At 44.4% G+C, this 13,738-nt stretch overlaps 1 protein-coding gene across 1 annotated transcript; it reads left to right on the top strand.

Moving 5' to 3' along the window:
• Positions 1 to 299: 299 nt before the first annotated feature.
• On the top strand, positions 300 to 13,613 carry ubap2a (ubiquitin associated protein 2a). The gene is made up of 27 exons (XM_044348407.1): positions 300 to 1,498; positions 2,108 to 2,245; positions 2,647 to 2,724; positions 3,011 to 3,121; positions 4,566 to 4,728; positions 4,861 to 4,941; positions 5,024 to 5,087; positions 5,820 to 5,917; positions 6,084 to 6,142; positions 6,240 to 6,310; positions 6,667 to 6,856; positions 6,958 to 7,228; positions 7,353 to 7,657; positions 7,812 to 8,038; positions 8,403 to 8,685; positions 9,542 to 9,581; positions 9,754 to 9,928; positions 10,108 to 10,153; positions 10,285 to 10,606; positions 10,709 to 10,800; positions 11,100 to 11,150; positions 11,246 to 11,339; positions 11,417 to 11,833; positions 11,925 to 12,029; positions 12,117 to 12,184; positions 12,281 to 12,472; positions 12,817 to 13,613. The coding sequence occupies exons 1-27, from the start codon at positions 1,487 to 1,489 to the stop codon at positions 12,910 to 12,912; spliced, it is 3,849 nt and encodes a 1,282-aa protein (XP_044204342.1). The 5' UTR covers positions 300 to 1,486; the 3' UTR covers positions 12,913 to 13,613.
• The last annotated feature ends 125 nt before the right edge of the window (positions 13,614 to 13,738 follow it).

Raw genomic sequence — 13,738 nt, 5'->3', positions numbered from 1 at the left:
CATATGGTGTCACTGGTAGACCAGTCTGCACTATTGATAATAAAGAAATCATGCACTAACGTACATCTACATAAAGCACAATATGGAACAAACAATATATAAACTGATGAATTTAACGTACAGTTGTAAAGGATGCGTGTTTGATAGTGAGCGTTGGATGTGTGGAAGTTGTGACCCGGAGAGGAGAGCGGAGCATCCACCGCGGCAGCGTAAATCACGTGACCACCTTGTCTGCTGCTGGCTGAGTGAAGCGTGTTAGCAGGTAATAAAAACACCAATTTTCTTATGTTTTTACAAGTTCGGTTTCAGCATTTTAACGCGTTTAAACCATATTCCTAAGCGCGCTTTCGCTGAAACAGTTGGTCGGGCGGCTCGGTTGTTTTGTTTTCACGGGGTTGTGAGGGGATGTCTTTTCGCAATTTTCTGTTGTCTTGTTTCCCGGCGAGCAATGTCGGGATGGGATTGTGCTCCGCTGCGAGGCCCCTTTTTTCGTTAGATTTGATACAGCTTTGTTGTTAGCCGGCTAGCCTGTTGTTCAGATGTCGAGGACAAACCTGATGTGGCTGCCATTATGGTTAGATAGCTGTAAATACGCATAATAAGACTTTGGCGAGTTAGTTTGACGGCCGTTGGCTATCAACTTGGAGCAGATTTAGGTAGCATCGTTAGCTAGCTTCAGCATCGTTTGTTCGGACTCGACGGTGTAGTGTCAGCATTAGCATGTTAGGTAGCTAACTTCAGTCCATGCTAGCGAGGACAAAGGGGTCCCCAATCGGCCAGAGTTGTGTTGAAAACGACGCTATCTGAATTGTTTTGGCAAGATAATGCCCAAGATATAAGTCACAGCATTTGGCTACGTTAGCATTGGCTCAAAACACCGCTCCGCTTATTCTACTACTAAATTAAAGGGAAGGTAATTGTCGATTAGTTAGCTGCAAGTTAACCAGGTAGATGTTAATACACGTAAACACGCACACTTTTAAGTGCAACTTCACTGATGTTTGATTTGTCATTTCTGTTTACCAAAAATAAATGTAATGAACAATTGAGATGTACAGAGTTCACTGAATGATTGTTTTGTTATTGTTGTGTACAAGACCGTCGATGCTCATACTTGTAGCGATATGTAAACATTTGGTTTTTGAAACACAGATTGCAGCTACAGCTGCTGTTGTACAGTTCTCGTTGTGGAAAAACATATTTTGTCGCAGTTACACCGAAATCTTGGATTGAAATTGCTTTTGAAGCCAGTTCGTCATTTTGCATTAGCTTTGTTCAGTCCAGCAGCCAATAGCGACAGTGCATTTGCCAACGTCACTCAGCCACTGTAAGCTGCATTGCTATTGTTCTCTGACATAAAACAAATGGGTCAGTGGAGATATCTGTAGTTATTATTCTAGAAATGGACACCCTGGTTGAAGTTTACAACTTAATTTGCACTACGTGGTATTTTTGCGTCACAGGGTATTGAGCAATCACAGCTTTTATGTATTTGCAAGTGAGTAATAAAGCCCGGTGTGTATGTTGTTTTGTTAAATATTTGCAACTGAAAAGTGCCTGGTTATGTAGCCATACCCAGTTTGAATATCTATATGTGCAGGACTCAGTTGTCAAATACGCACAAGAAGAATTCAGCGTTTTACTGCGTTTGTTTAGGTTTCAGCCTCTGTAATGTGTGTATATTATTATAATCTTAACTTTCTGTAAACCATCTAACATCGAGAGGGACTGTAGGGTCAAGATGTGTAGTGTTTGTTCTGCTTCATACACACACACACACACATTGCTGTTTGTAAGAGGACACTGGGTCACTCTCCCTCCTCGACCTAGATTTTCAGCAAAGCTGTTGCGTCACCAGGCCAACTGTGTGTCTTACAGCCTTCATAAGGGCAGTATTCATGATTGTGCAATAAGGCTTAGCTATGCTCACAACACATATTTCTTGTATTAACCGCTCGCTACCTTCTGTGCACTCACAAGGGAAAGCACTGAAGCGGCTCTGCTGTAACAACATTGTAAATGAACTGTGTATGTGTTGTGGACAGATCTGTGGGCGTAAGAAGTGTGGTTGATTACGCTCTTCTTTCCCTCTTATTTCCTTTTGCAGATTTTTCTATTTTGTACATACAGAGTTTTGTATATACTGTATATGATGAGCTCGCTGGGCAGCGACAAGGCCCGGGGCCCTCGGGAAAAAGCGCTGCCCGCTGCCACTCACACATCACAACCACAGAAACAGATACAGGTGAGCCACCGCAACCACATGAACATGAAAAACATTATGAAAGCAAGTACATTCACACCTCTCAGCCGCAGACACTTTCAGACAAAAACACAAGTGTGCACATGACTAGCCTTTGCCATCAAAACCACATTGCACACATTATGCAAGGAGACCTTCTTAGTCAATATCGAAAAGGATTTTGTAGTTGTCGTTTTTATTGCGACCACACAGCACACATATCTTTTTATTCTGGCAATGGTAGACATTTGTTTAGTAACCATTTCCTTGTTATAGTGATTTTAGACAATACAAACTAAGTTAATGATAACTTTCCTTTTTTATACAAGTAACCTCTCACTTTATTCTCACTTTTTTTCTTCTCTCCAACTGAAATTGGACCCATTTGTCTGTTTGTATTACAGGCTACTGCAGAGCAGATCCGGCTTGCCCAGATGATCTATGACAAGAATGATGCTGACTTTGAGGACAAAGTTAACCAGGTGAGGAACTGTTTGGGTGTTTGCCAGAGAGCACAAGGCTCAATGTCTGAGTAATGGACTGAATCAAGTTAAGCTGTTATGTTCATGCATAACTGGACGGACTCTTGCACTCTATATTGACATCTGATCCGACAATTAGATATTAATATTCTATGCTATGAGTGAGGCTTCATGACTTTGTGCTGGAGTGCAAACTTGCATGTTTAAAAGGTTTTATAACAAATTGCTACCCCTTTGTTGACTGGCACATGTTTGTAATGTGTAATGTGCTCGTTGCGTTCCCCAGCTGATGGAAGTGACTGGCAAGAACCAGGATGAGTGTATGGTAGCACTTCATGACTGCAATGAGGATGTTAGCAGAGCCATCAACTTCCTCCTGGAGAGCACCTCGGACATGGTAGGTATAGAGAAGTGGTCTGCTATGTCTCATTTAATATATTCATGTGGCTTATCACTTAACTTCCAACTGTCTGAATTTACTCTGTCAGACTTTGTGAACAGATTTCTTTTATTTGGACGGCAGGAAGTGCAGCAGCTGTCTATGATAACTATGATATAAAATTTGGGAACTTTATGAGCACAGATTAAAAAAAAAACACCGTGAACTATTTCAAATTGTACGTGTTGGGCCCCAGATTGAATTAAGTAACAGGGACAATTTTACAAACAGCTGATTTTGTTGAAAGTTGACAGCTGATCTGGACTTACGGGGCTTTTTTTCTTTTAGTTATTGAGATTATGTGGAAGTTGCCTAAACCCTCAAATTTAATATAATTTGTGGAAAGGTGGCATCTTATAAAGGATAAAGACCAGAAATATGTGTTAATAGTTTTCAAAAAAAAAAACAAAAAACAGTTGGCATTTTTTAAAACTAAAATCAGTCTGCTGTCCTTTGCCACAGTTCAGCAGTTGTCTCTCTCTAACATCAGGGGCTTTTTGGCAAGCATGAAGGCTTACAATTGTACATCATGTTTCCCTCTTCTGCCCAGAGAGACAAGTCAAACAGGCCACCAAATGTCTGGCGAACACTCGGGTGTTGTTCTGCCTGTGTGCTGTGATTCTGAGCGAGTGTCCCAACATTTCTGAAGAATACCAGCTGGCACAGGCAGGAGAGGCTGTCAGGGCAAGGCAGCCAGCCAATCAGCTGCCATGCTCTTGTTTTGGTTTCCTGGAAGTCCAAAAATAGCAAATAGCTGATTTTTGCTTTAATATGCAGGTCTTTACTGTTATCATATATACTGCAAGCTTCTGATTAAATCTACTTCTGCTATACTGAATAGCAGAAGAATGATTATGATTACTGAGTGAGTGTTGTTATGCTGCCGTGACTAGTAAGACTAGGTGTAGACCTATTAAATAATTAACACACAAATCAAAGTGACTGTATAGTTCAAATCAGTGTTTTATGTGTGTGTGTTTTTTTCTGCCCTTTATCTCAATCTCAGTGACTTAATACTGAGATACTGAGTATGCACCAATAGCAAGTGCTCATCTGATATTTGTTTCTCTTGTATAACACAGCTGCACAGTGGGCACTTCACTACATAAGTTGGTCAAAAAATAGCCTGCATCACAGCCTTCCTACAATGGTTTCCACTGGTGTCTTTATAGTGCAGTGTTTGGTCTAGTGTTGCTTTATACAAGTAAAAAAAACAATTAAAGCTTTCTTTCTGTTATGCTCACTGAAGCACTTTGCAAAAACGAGTGTTTTTACATAAGCGCAATGAGAAACATGTTAACTATATAGTTTGTGCTTGTATTGAACATTGTTTTGTGTTTTTGTTGTTGTAATTTATTCTTTCTCAGTTCTTTCTCCCTTTTGTCTTCTGTTCTGTGTTTAGACCTCATGGGAGACAGTGGGGAAGAAGAAGCCCCTGGTGAAGGAGGGTCCATCAGAAAGCAAGGAGAACAAGGAGAACAGAGAGAAAAAAGGAGAGAGGGAGGCTAGCAAGGGCCGCGCGGCAGCCAACCGCAAGGGCAAAGGGGCCAATCGCAGCCGACAGGGTATACAGATCCTTTCACATGAATTCATATCTCGTTCAGAGTCACCTGTCTCCTCTCTGGCTTCTCAGTATCATGTTTCATTACATCATTCTGTTACTAATGTAGTTTCTAAATGAATTTGTGTGTGCGCAGCTCGTCCAGAGGAGAACGGCGTGGAGGTGACACCAGTGGACAGAGGTTCAGAACGAGGTCGGAGGCTGAGAGGTGGCCGAGGTGAGCAGATGCACATTAAAACACTGTCTGTTCACCCAGCACTTGAGCAGATGTTGTTGACAATTGTGTGACTTTTATGAAGGATCTGGAGGTCGAGGAAGAGGCAGAGCACCAGCAGGGAGCAGGTTCTCAGCCCAGGGCATGGGGTACGGCAACAACAAGACACAATCTCACACACACTCGTAGGGGTTATCACCTAATCTTAAAACTGAATTAAATTAATACCAAAGTGTTGGGAAAGCAACACCAACTTTTGTTTATGTAGATATGGTGTCTCAAGAAGTACAATTGGAGCATTTTTCTCGCATCTGACTTTAGAATTGGGCATTTAAAGCTATATATTTACACCTGAAAGATTGTGTGCCCTCAATCTGACACAGAAACCGGGTAAATGATAGTTTTATCCTATCTAAGCCAACACAGAAGCACCAGAAACCCAAAGGTCAAACAGTCAGTAATTAGAGTTTAATCTGGAAATACAATATCTTGAATTACCTGTGTAATTTTCATCTTGATATTATTCAGAGTGACAGTTGGGCTTATTTGACAATTGTAAGACCACTGATGAAGATATCAAGCATGTTCAATCATGATCAGGACGGCACATATGAGGTTAGGAAGAGCATGGGAGGGAGACTCAGGGGTTTCATAATGACCCTGCCACCATGCAGATTCTAAAAACACAAAGATGGGACTCACTCGTCTAATAGGAGCTTTGTCTGAAGAAGAGTAGACGGACACTGTTTATTAAGGAAAAGATCGAATTGAGTCTGATTTCACTCACTGTCAGATACTGCTCGTCCTTGTAGTTTATTTCTTTAGTTGAATATTCCTTTTCTAAATCTCTAACATGATGTAATTCCAATATTCTTCCCCAGGACCTTCAATCCTGCGGACTATACCTCAGAGGCCGGGACAGGGACCACACAAACTGAGACGTGGGACACGGTGGCCAACAACAGCACAGATGGGACAGGTGAGCTGTAGAGAGCAGACAAGTCGCTCTTTACTTGTACGGGCAGTTTCTGTTTGCTCGATGTGGACGTTATTTGAAGCAAATGTACATAAGCTCCAAGCATCCCGAATCTTATTTACCCACCTCTGTATTTGAACTTTGTGACTCATCGTTGGTTGTCCTCTAGTTGCCTGGAGGAATACCTTGGAAGACTGGGCAGCTGAGGACTGGAGTGAGGATGTTAGTGTGAGTTGACACAAAGGTTTCAACAATTACTGATGAAGTCTGTTAGTCACAACGAAATGTTTTGGTGTGTATTTAAAACAATGTTGTGCTCCTGCAGCTCTCAGAGACCAAAGTGTTCACCTCCTCATGTGCACCTGCTGCAGAGAATCACATCACACCTGGACAAAGGTAAGCAACTGGCTCACTTACAGTATGATACATCTTTTAATATATTGTAATAACAGTGTAATAAGCGATAATTTCATAAGAAATACTAACTGTATTCTACAAGAAGATGCTTGGTAGTTTCAGTTCTCCCTATTTTAAATTCTGACAGTAATGAGAAAGTAGCTTCACTTTTGGGTGGTATGTGTTACATGAATGTAATGTAAAGTCACTGTATGTTAATGGAAAATTGATGCTTTACAGGGTTCATTTGACCTGTTTATGATACGATACATGACCTTCCATTAGCAATCCGGAAGTTGTCAATGTTTGTCCCGTAAACATTTCAAACTTGAATTTACTGTCTGTTTCTGCGTTAGTCTGGACCTCGCCTCTCTGCTGCAGAAGCCTGTGGTCGGAGGAAGAGAAGCACCTTCCTCCTCTTCCTCTCAGAGTCTGGTCTTCACCAACTCCCACCACCACCAGCCGCCGCCGCCGCAGCAGCAGCAACAGCAGGCGCCCCCCAGCCGCAACACCACCAGTGGCACAAGCTACGCACATGCTGCTCTGGTAAAAACAAAACGTGCTCGGTTTCCTGAATCTTTTATCCATCACACATTAACACAGATACACAGAGGACTGATTACGCACTCTCCTCCTGTCTGTGCCAGTCGTCAGTTCTGGGAGCCGGTTTCGGGGATCTGGGCCAGGCCAAGAGGACTCAGCCCAGCGCTGGAGCGCAGATACTGGAACAGCTGAAGGGTCCTGGCTTGGGTCCGCTGCCCTCATCCCAGGCAGCCCCTCCTGCTAGCACCCAAGGAAGCAACACTTCCATTGGCCGACTGCCAGGCCTGGGAGCACCTGTACCTCCACCCTCCTCCTCTAGCTGGGACATGAAGGCTTCAGAATCCAACGCCACCTCGCTGTCCTCACAGTTCAGCCGTAAGTGTGCAATTGGAAGCGAGAGTATGTCTGTTTTTTGTCTTATGTATTCATGTAGGCATATGTGTTTATATAACTGTTTTGAATCATTGTCCTGTGCCGGTGTTTTGTTGTGTGTCTGCAGGTGAGTTTGGCCTTCAGCCAGAGCCTTCTCTCGTGCTGAGCCAGCTGGTCCAGAGGCACACCGGCCCCTCTTTGCCTCTGGCACGTCAGCCCAGTCCTCCATCGCAACAACAAGCGCCCCCCGCTTCAGCCTCGCCTGCCCCCCAGCACACCAGCACGCCAGCACAGACAGGCCCGGTGATGGCTGCTGCTGTTACTAAACCTCCTGCCCCCAGCGCAGGGCTGGACCCTCAGGGCGGCAGCACGCCACAGCAGCAGCGGGCACAGCTCAAAGGCCAGAAACGAAGAATACCTCCGACATCGAAGGTAGGGGACACAAGGTCGCAGTTACACACAAATGCACATTCGGCTGCTTGGGGATTTTAAAATGAAATAAAATCTTAAATAAATGACCAACTACCAGCAGTTAAACTTAATCTCATGGTGCTGAAACCTGGCTGTGTTCCCTCCCTCCTGTCAGATCCCCTCCACGGCGGTAGAGATGCCAGGCTCAGCTGACGTCCCCGGTCTAAACCTCCAATTTGGAGCACTAGACTTTGGCTCGGAGTCGGCATTGCCAGAGTTTGGAGTTGTGGACAATTGTGTCAGTGCGGCGTCCAGGGAGTCCACGCCGGCCCCTGCTCCTGCACCACCTGCATCAGGACCAGGGACACAGAGCCAGACAAGCCTGTACTCCAAACCACTCAGGTACTGTCGCTGCTTACTGACTAGTTACAACTCTATATGTTAATACAGAAACTGTGCATTTGAGGGGTTCAGTTCCAAAATACAGAAATTAAAGGCTCACAAGATATCGCATACCAAACAAATCACCAGGACAAATATACATGCTAGAAAGTTATTGCTAGCAGAAATTTATTAATATGTCAAAACTGGAATTTGAGTCTCAATGCAGCTGTTTTGTAAACAAACATTTAAAAGATTCACAGTGTTTTTATTACACCGAGACATAGCTTTTCCAATTATTTTCCAACATGCCAATTTCTTCTTTGTGACTTCTATTTGAATCTAATTCTTCCTTCTTTCTTCTTTTCTCCCTCTTGTTTTGCAGCGAGTCGCTGGGCAGCCCTCTCTCTGTCGCCCTCCCCCCGCCCCTCTCCTCATCAGAGCCAGTATATCACTCTTCGTCGGTGGCGCTACCCAGTCTCACGCCCTCCTCATTAGGGACTGCCAGCTCCACCAATCCTCCCTCCTCCTCTTTGACCACATCTGCCACCTCCTCCTCTGTACCCTCCTCTCCGTTCTCCACAGTGGGAGGAAGTTACGACGGGACCATGCCCCCTCACACACGACTGGCCTTTTCCCAGAGCAAAGAGGCCTCGGGGCCAGTCATGGTGAGTTGATATAGAAAACAGAAAACTTCATCCTGCCTTTTAGTTAATTTACTGAACCATCCAAATTTAAATATGCCTTGAGGGGAAAAATGTGCAAGTATTACAGCCTGCTGCAATGTAGACAACTGCATCCTATTTCTGCAGTTTGTATAAACAGCTTGACATTGAGAAATTACAGTTCACAGTTCATTTGATCCCACTTGAGTCAGCCCCATGTTAGGAAACAATGACTTTCCCGATTCTGTACTACATACTAATTGCAATAAGCCTTATAGTATACTGTTTTTTTTTTTTACAGTTAGTATACAAGAAATCATTGTTTTATACTAGCAGGAAATGATGTAGTAAGTGTGCAAAGTCAATCAAACTGCAACTTCAGTTGAATCAAACATAAAGACAGATTGTTTTTTCCAAAAATCAAGAATTATTTTTTGTTTTCTGAGGTATTCTGGGGCTATTTAACTACCATCCATTATCACAGTCCACTCAAATATCAAGAGCTCTACATTACATTTAACCAACTTAATTTTGTCACTTTTACAGTGTGAACTGGGTGGATTTCGGATACAACTTAAGACTTAACAGTTGTTTGTGCATTTGATTGAACCTGTAGCCATGTTTGAGAATTTAGTTTGCCAAATCAAGACTGAAATTGTCAGACGTAATAGGAATAATATGAATTCTCATGACGGTTCATAAAAAGATTTTTACTTCTTTATGAGGTGAATATGATCATCCGATCAGTAGTTCAAGCCTAAACTGAATTAAACTGAGGTCTTGCTCATGGTATGTATGCATGGTCTTGATCTATTATCCATGTATACAGACACTTACCTGCTTTTTTTCCTCTCACCAGAATGGTCTGAATGGCGTACGGTCCTCTGCTGCTTTAGACAGTAAGTTAACCACTACAGATTTATTTGTTCAGTACGCTAGTTATATTGCAAATTATTTACCAACAACCATTTTAATCAGGCTGTTAATATATTTGGTCATTTAGGAATAACACAACATATGGGGTTATATTATGTATTTATTATAAGATCTTTTCTACCTGTCTCTCTTTAGCTTCATCAGCGTCCTCCACACCGAAGCCTGAGTCACCGTCTCTCAACATCAGCACCAACGGCGCTCCAGCACCCTCCTCCCACTTACCCTCCAACCTGCCTGCACACAGCTCCACCACGCTCTCCAGCCTGGCTCAGGACCTGCCCTCAGCCAGCCAGCTCAACTCGCTCAACAGGTGAAACACGTACACATGACAGACCAGTTACCAGCTTTGACTTGGCTAAAAAAGAAAAAAAAAAAGTGCAGTAATTAAAAAGAAGCAGGGTAATGTGAGCTGAGATACTTTAACATCGTGACTTGCTGACATGTTGAGGAAGGAACTGATGGTCATTCTCCTCTCTTTGCTCTCTGCAGCCATGCCAGCAGTCATTCCTCAGCTCTGGGCTCCAGCTCACTCACTGTAAGTACCTTTCTAGTCTGCCACAAGCATGATGGCTGAAACCTTCTGTTTAAATGCTTTTCCTCCGTAACAATATACAAGCAAACAGCTGAATGTCGTCCCCCCCCCCCCCTTCGTCCGTCTCTTCTCAGTACACCAGTGTTGACAGCAGCAGCGTGAGCTCTCTGGCTCCCTCCTCTGGCTCTTACACATCATCGCAGCAGCCTTCAGCCTCCGCACTCCACTCGACCCACAACAGCAGCAACAGTAGCAGCAGCATCAGCCACCTGGCCAACATGCCCAACATGGGCAACAACATGAGCAGCACAGTTGGCGGAATCACTGGCACGAGCGGACTTCACTCTGCTGCCACCGCCGCCTCCAGCACAACGCTGGGACTTGGCTCCAATGGAGCTACTGCCACGTCCAACCTCTCTGCACCTAGGACCACACCCCTGCTCTCCTCCTCCACTGGTACATGCACACACATCAGACACTGGGAATGCATAAAGTAATATAGTAGTGATACAGTGATACAGTATATAAAAGTGATGGTTGTTGTCATTGTATTGACAGGTAAAGCTCCTCCTAACCTGTCCCAGGGAGTGCCTCCTCTACTGCCCAACCAGTATATTGTGGGCCCAGGGGGGCTGCTGCCAGCATACCCAGTAAGTAACCCTTCAAGATTTTAGAGTCATTGTAGTGTTCCTGTTTATACACTCAGTGAACACAACACACGCTACCTGCCAAACTCATGTGTTCAGTCACTTTGGTTCAGATGTCTCTCTGTTCTTAAACTACACCTCTTATGAGCATCAAAGTTAATTCTACAACTGTGGTTTGACAAACTCTTGATCACTATATTAGCACTACTTCTTAAATGGCATTCAGTGATTGTCTAAACATGTGTATTTGGACAAGTGTTGTGTTTATTTAACTGACATCACCTGTCCTTTGTGTTTCACAGCAGATATATGGCTACGAGGACCTCCATATGCTCCAGTCCAGACTGCCAATGGTGAGCCTCACTACCACACTTCAAGGACAGCCCTTTACTAATAATTACACTTGCCTGTGTTTGGATCTTCTACTGATCCCCTCCTGTCTTTTTAGCCCTCTCTGCAGGATTACTATGGAATCACATTCCCTGGCCCCGCAGCGACTCTCTCTGGCAGAGACGGGAGCCTAGCCAACAACCCCTACTCAGGTAAGGCACCTTCACTCTTGGCTGGTCTCATCTAAAATCCTAAAATCCAGTCACTTGACATCTTTCCTGTTGTTCAGGTGAAGTCACGAAGTTTGGCAGGAACGACTCCACCTCCCCAGCACCCCCCACAAGCCTGGCGGCCCCACAGCCCCCCCAGGGCCAGAGCCAAGGACAGAGCCAGGCCCAGCCTCAGCCTCCTCAGGCCCAGCCTCAGCCCCAGGGCCAACCACAGCATCACAGCAGTCAGCAGGCCTTTCTGCCTCCCGGCTACAGCTACACAGGCCTGCCTTACTACCCCGGGGTGCCCGGCGCCGTACCTAGTGCTGCCGCATTCCAGTATGGCCCCACCATGTTTGTCCCTCCCGGGGGGCCAGGACCAGCCTCGGCCAAGCAGCACAGCATGGGCCTCGGCCTGGGAAACCCCTCTGCTAGCCCCTTCCAGCAGCAGACACAGCAGCAGCCCAGCGGTTACAGCCAGCACACCTTCAGCTCAGGTTAGTAACAAGAGCAAGAGCATCAACAAAAATAATGTTTATGGTTCGGAGACTCTGTTTCCAACACTGAAGTCGATATTTTCCTGTGCAGGGTACGAGGAGCTGACAGCAGGGCCAGCAGGAGTGGACTACAGTAAAGGCTACAATTCCTCCTCACAGGCACAAGCCAAATCTGCTGCTGCTGGGCCTGGGAAAGGTAAGAAAGAGAACATATCTATTACTGTTCTTCGTTTTTTTGACGTAGACTTGTGATGTATTAATAATGTTCTCATCGTGCTGCCAGGTGTCTCAGTGACGTCCAGTAACTCGGGTGTGCCGGATATCAGTGGAAGTGTTTACAATAAGACCCAGGTGAGTCTTAAACCCCCCCCCCCCCCACCTGCTCTATAATTAGTGTTACTACTAATTACTGATCAACCTGCCTAACCTGCTGTGTCTCTTCTGCAGTCTTTTGATAAGCAGGGTTTCCATGCAGGGACCCCCCCTCCCTTCAGCCTGCCATCAGCGCTGGGGGGTCCAGGGCCTCTGAACCCTGGAGCAGCTCCGGGAGGTTATGCACCGGCCCCTTTCCTCCACATCCTGCCTCACCAGCAACCACACTCACAGCTGCTGCACCATCATCTTGCTCAGGATGGACAGGTAACACTCACAGATATTTTTCAGCAGTTATCGAGGTTTGAATAATAAAAATAACCTTTTTTTTTTTTTTCTGGGACAATTTTTGTGTGTGTTTGTCTTGTTTTGCTTTGATTTGATGTTACGGGCTTGAACTTTGAATAGTATAAAAACACCTTTTTTAAAAATGCAGAAAGAATGGCTTGTTTTTATTTGTTATTATGTTTCTATGTTTTATCTGTGATTCTCATTGTTCAACTGACGAGGAAGCTGGTTCAGCGAAGCGAGCAGCATTGACGTCTTCAGCAGTTATTAACGGGGTTGAGGGATTCTCAGTGTTGATCAGTTTATTGTCCGTCTGTGTTCAGGGTGGTCCGAGTCAGCGCGGCCAGTCCAGCAGCCTGCAGCAGAAGAGCCAAGTTAACAAGTCGAGCTACGGCAGCTCCCCCTACTGGGCCAACTGAGGTGGATACATCCACAATGTGTGTCTACGTGTGCGTGCGTGTGTGCATGGACAGACACCAACACACAGCACCACACCTGCGCATCTGACTGACGAGATCATAGAGGGACAAACCATTTTACAACACAAGCTAAAACACACACTACCACCCCTCCCCTTTGCTCTGTATATCCCCTTTTCAAATTTATGGCTGTTGTATGTAAAATATATTTATGTATGTATTTATACAGTATATATGTATTGGTAGGACATGAAATGTGGTTTTCTGCATTCTGTTTTTATTTTGAAGGACATTTTATTTCAAAAAAAAAAAAATGTGGAAAGATGAGAATGCTAAATCATGGAAATGAAGTTGGTGAATATACTTGAACACAAGCATCTTGTGATGTGGATTTTTTTGTATGCATACATGAACTGAGAATGATGTACATAGATTCTACACATCATTTTCATGGCAAAGGCCTTTTTTTATTTCAGAAGAAATGCCGTTTTTGTAACTTCGGTCTCCCGCATCTGTGAATCCTTATATTGAGGGTGACTTGAGTTGATAGCTTGACTTTTCTTTTTGCCCCGTTCCCTTCCATCCGTCTCTCATTCCTCAACTCTTAATCGTTGGCTGGTATGACCAGCCAGGCCTTGGATTTGATGTCATTTTAACATTGGTTTAATCCTTGTTGTCCAAATTAAAAGTTATGAACAGTTTGTCTGGCATCAATATTTCACACCACATTGGGTTTTTTTTTTTTGTGATCAGACCCACACGTTTGTTTCACACACATGATCATACTAATGTTTTATGGACCAAAGTCAGAATGATACTACACCAG

The sequence above is a fragment of the Thunnus albacares genome, chromosome 4 (genome assembly GCF_914725855.1).
Source record: "Thunnus albacares chromosome 4, fThuAlb1.1, whole genome shotgun sequence".
NCBI lineage: Eukaryota > Metazoa > Chordata > Actinopteri > Scombriformes > Scombridae > Thunnus > Thunnus albacares.
Note: the sequence above shows the minus strand (reverse complement) of the source record. Positions and strands in the feature narration are given on the sequence as shown.

Bases quoted from the DNA above. Each gene is read 5' to 3' on its own strand.
- ubap2a (XM_044348407.1), top strand. The intron at 5,088-5,819 runs GTACGGCAACAA...ATTCTTCCCCAG, and splicing joins TTCTCAGCCCAGGGCATGGG to GACCTTCAATCCTGCGGACT. The intron at 10,607-10,708 runs GTACATGCACAC...TTGTATTGACAG, and splicing joins CCTGCTCTCCTCCTCCACTG to GTAAAGCTCCTCCTAACCTG.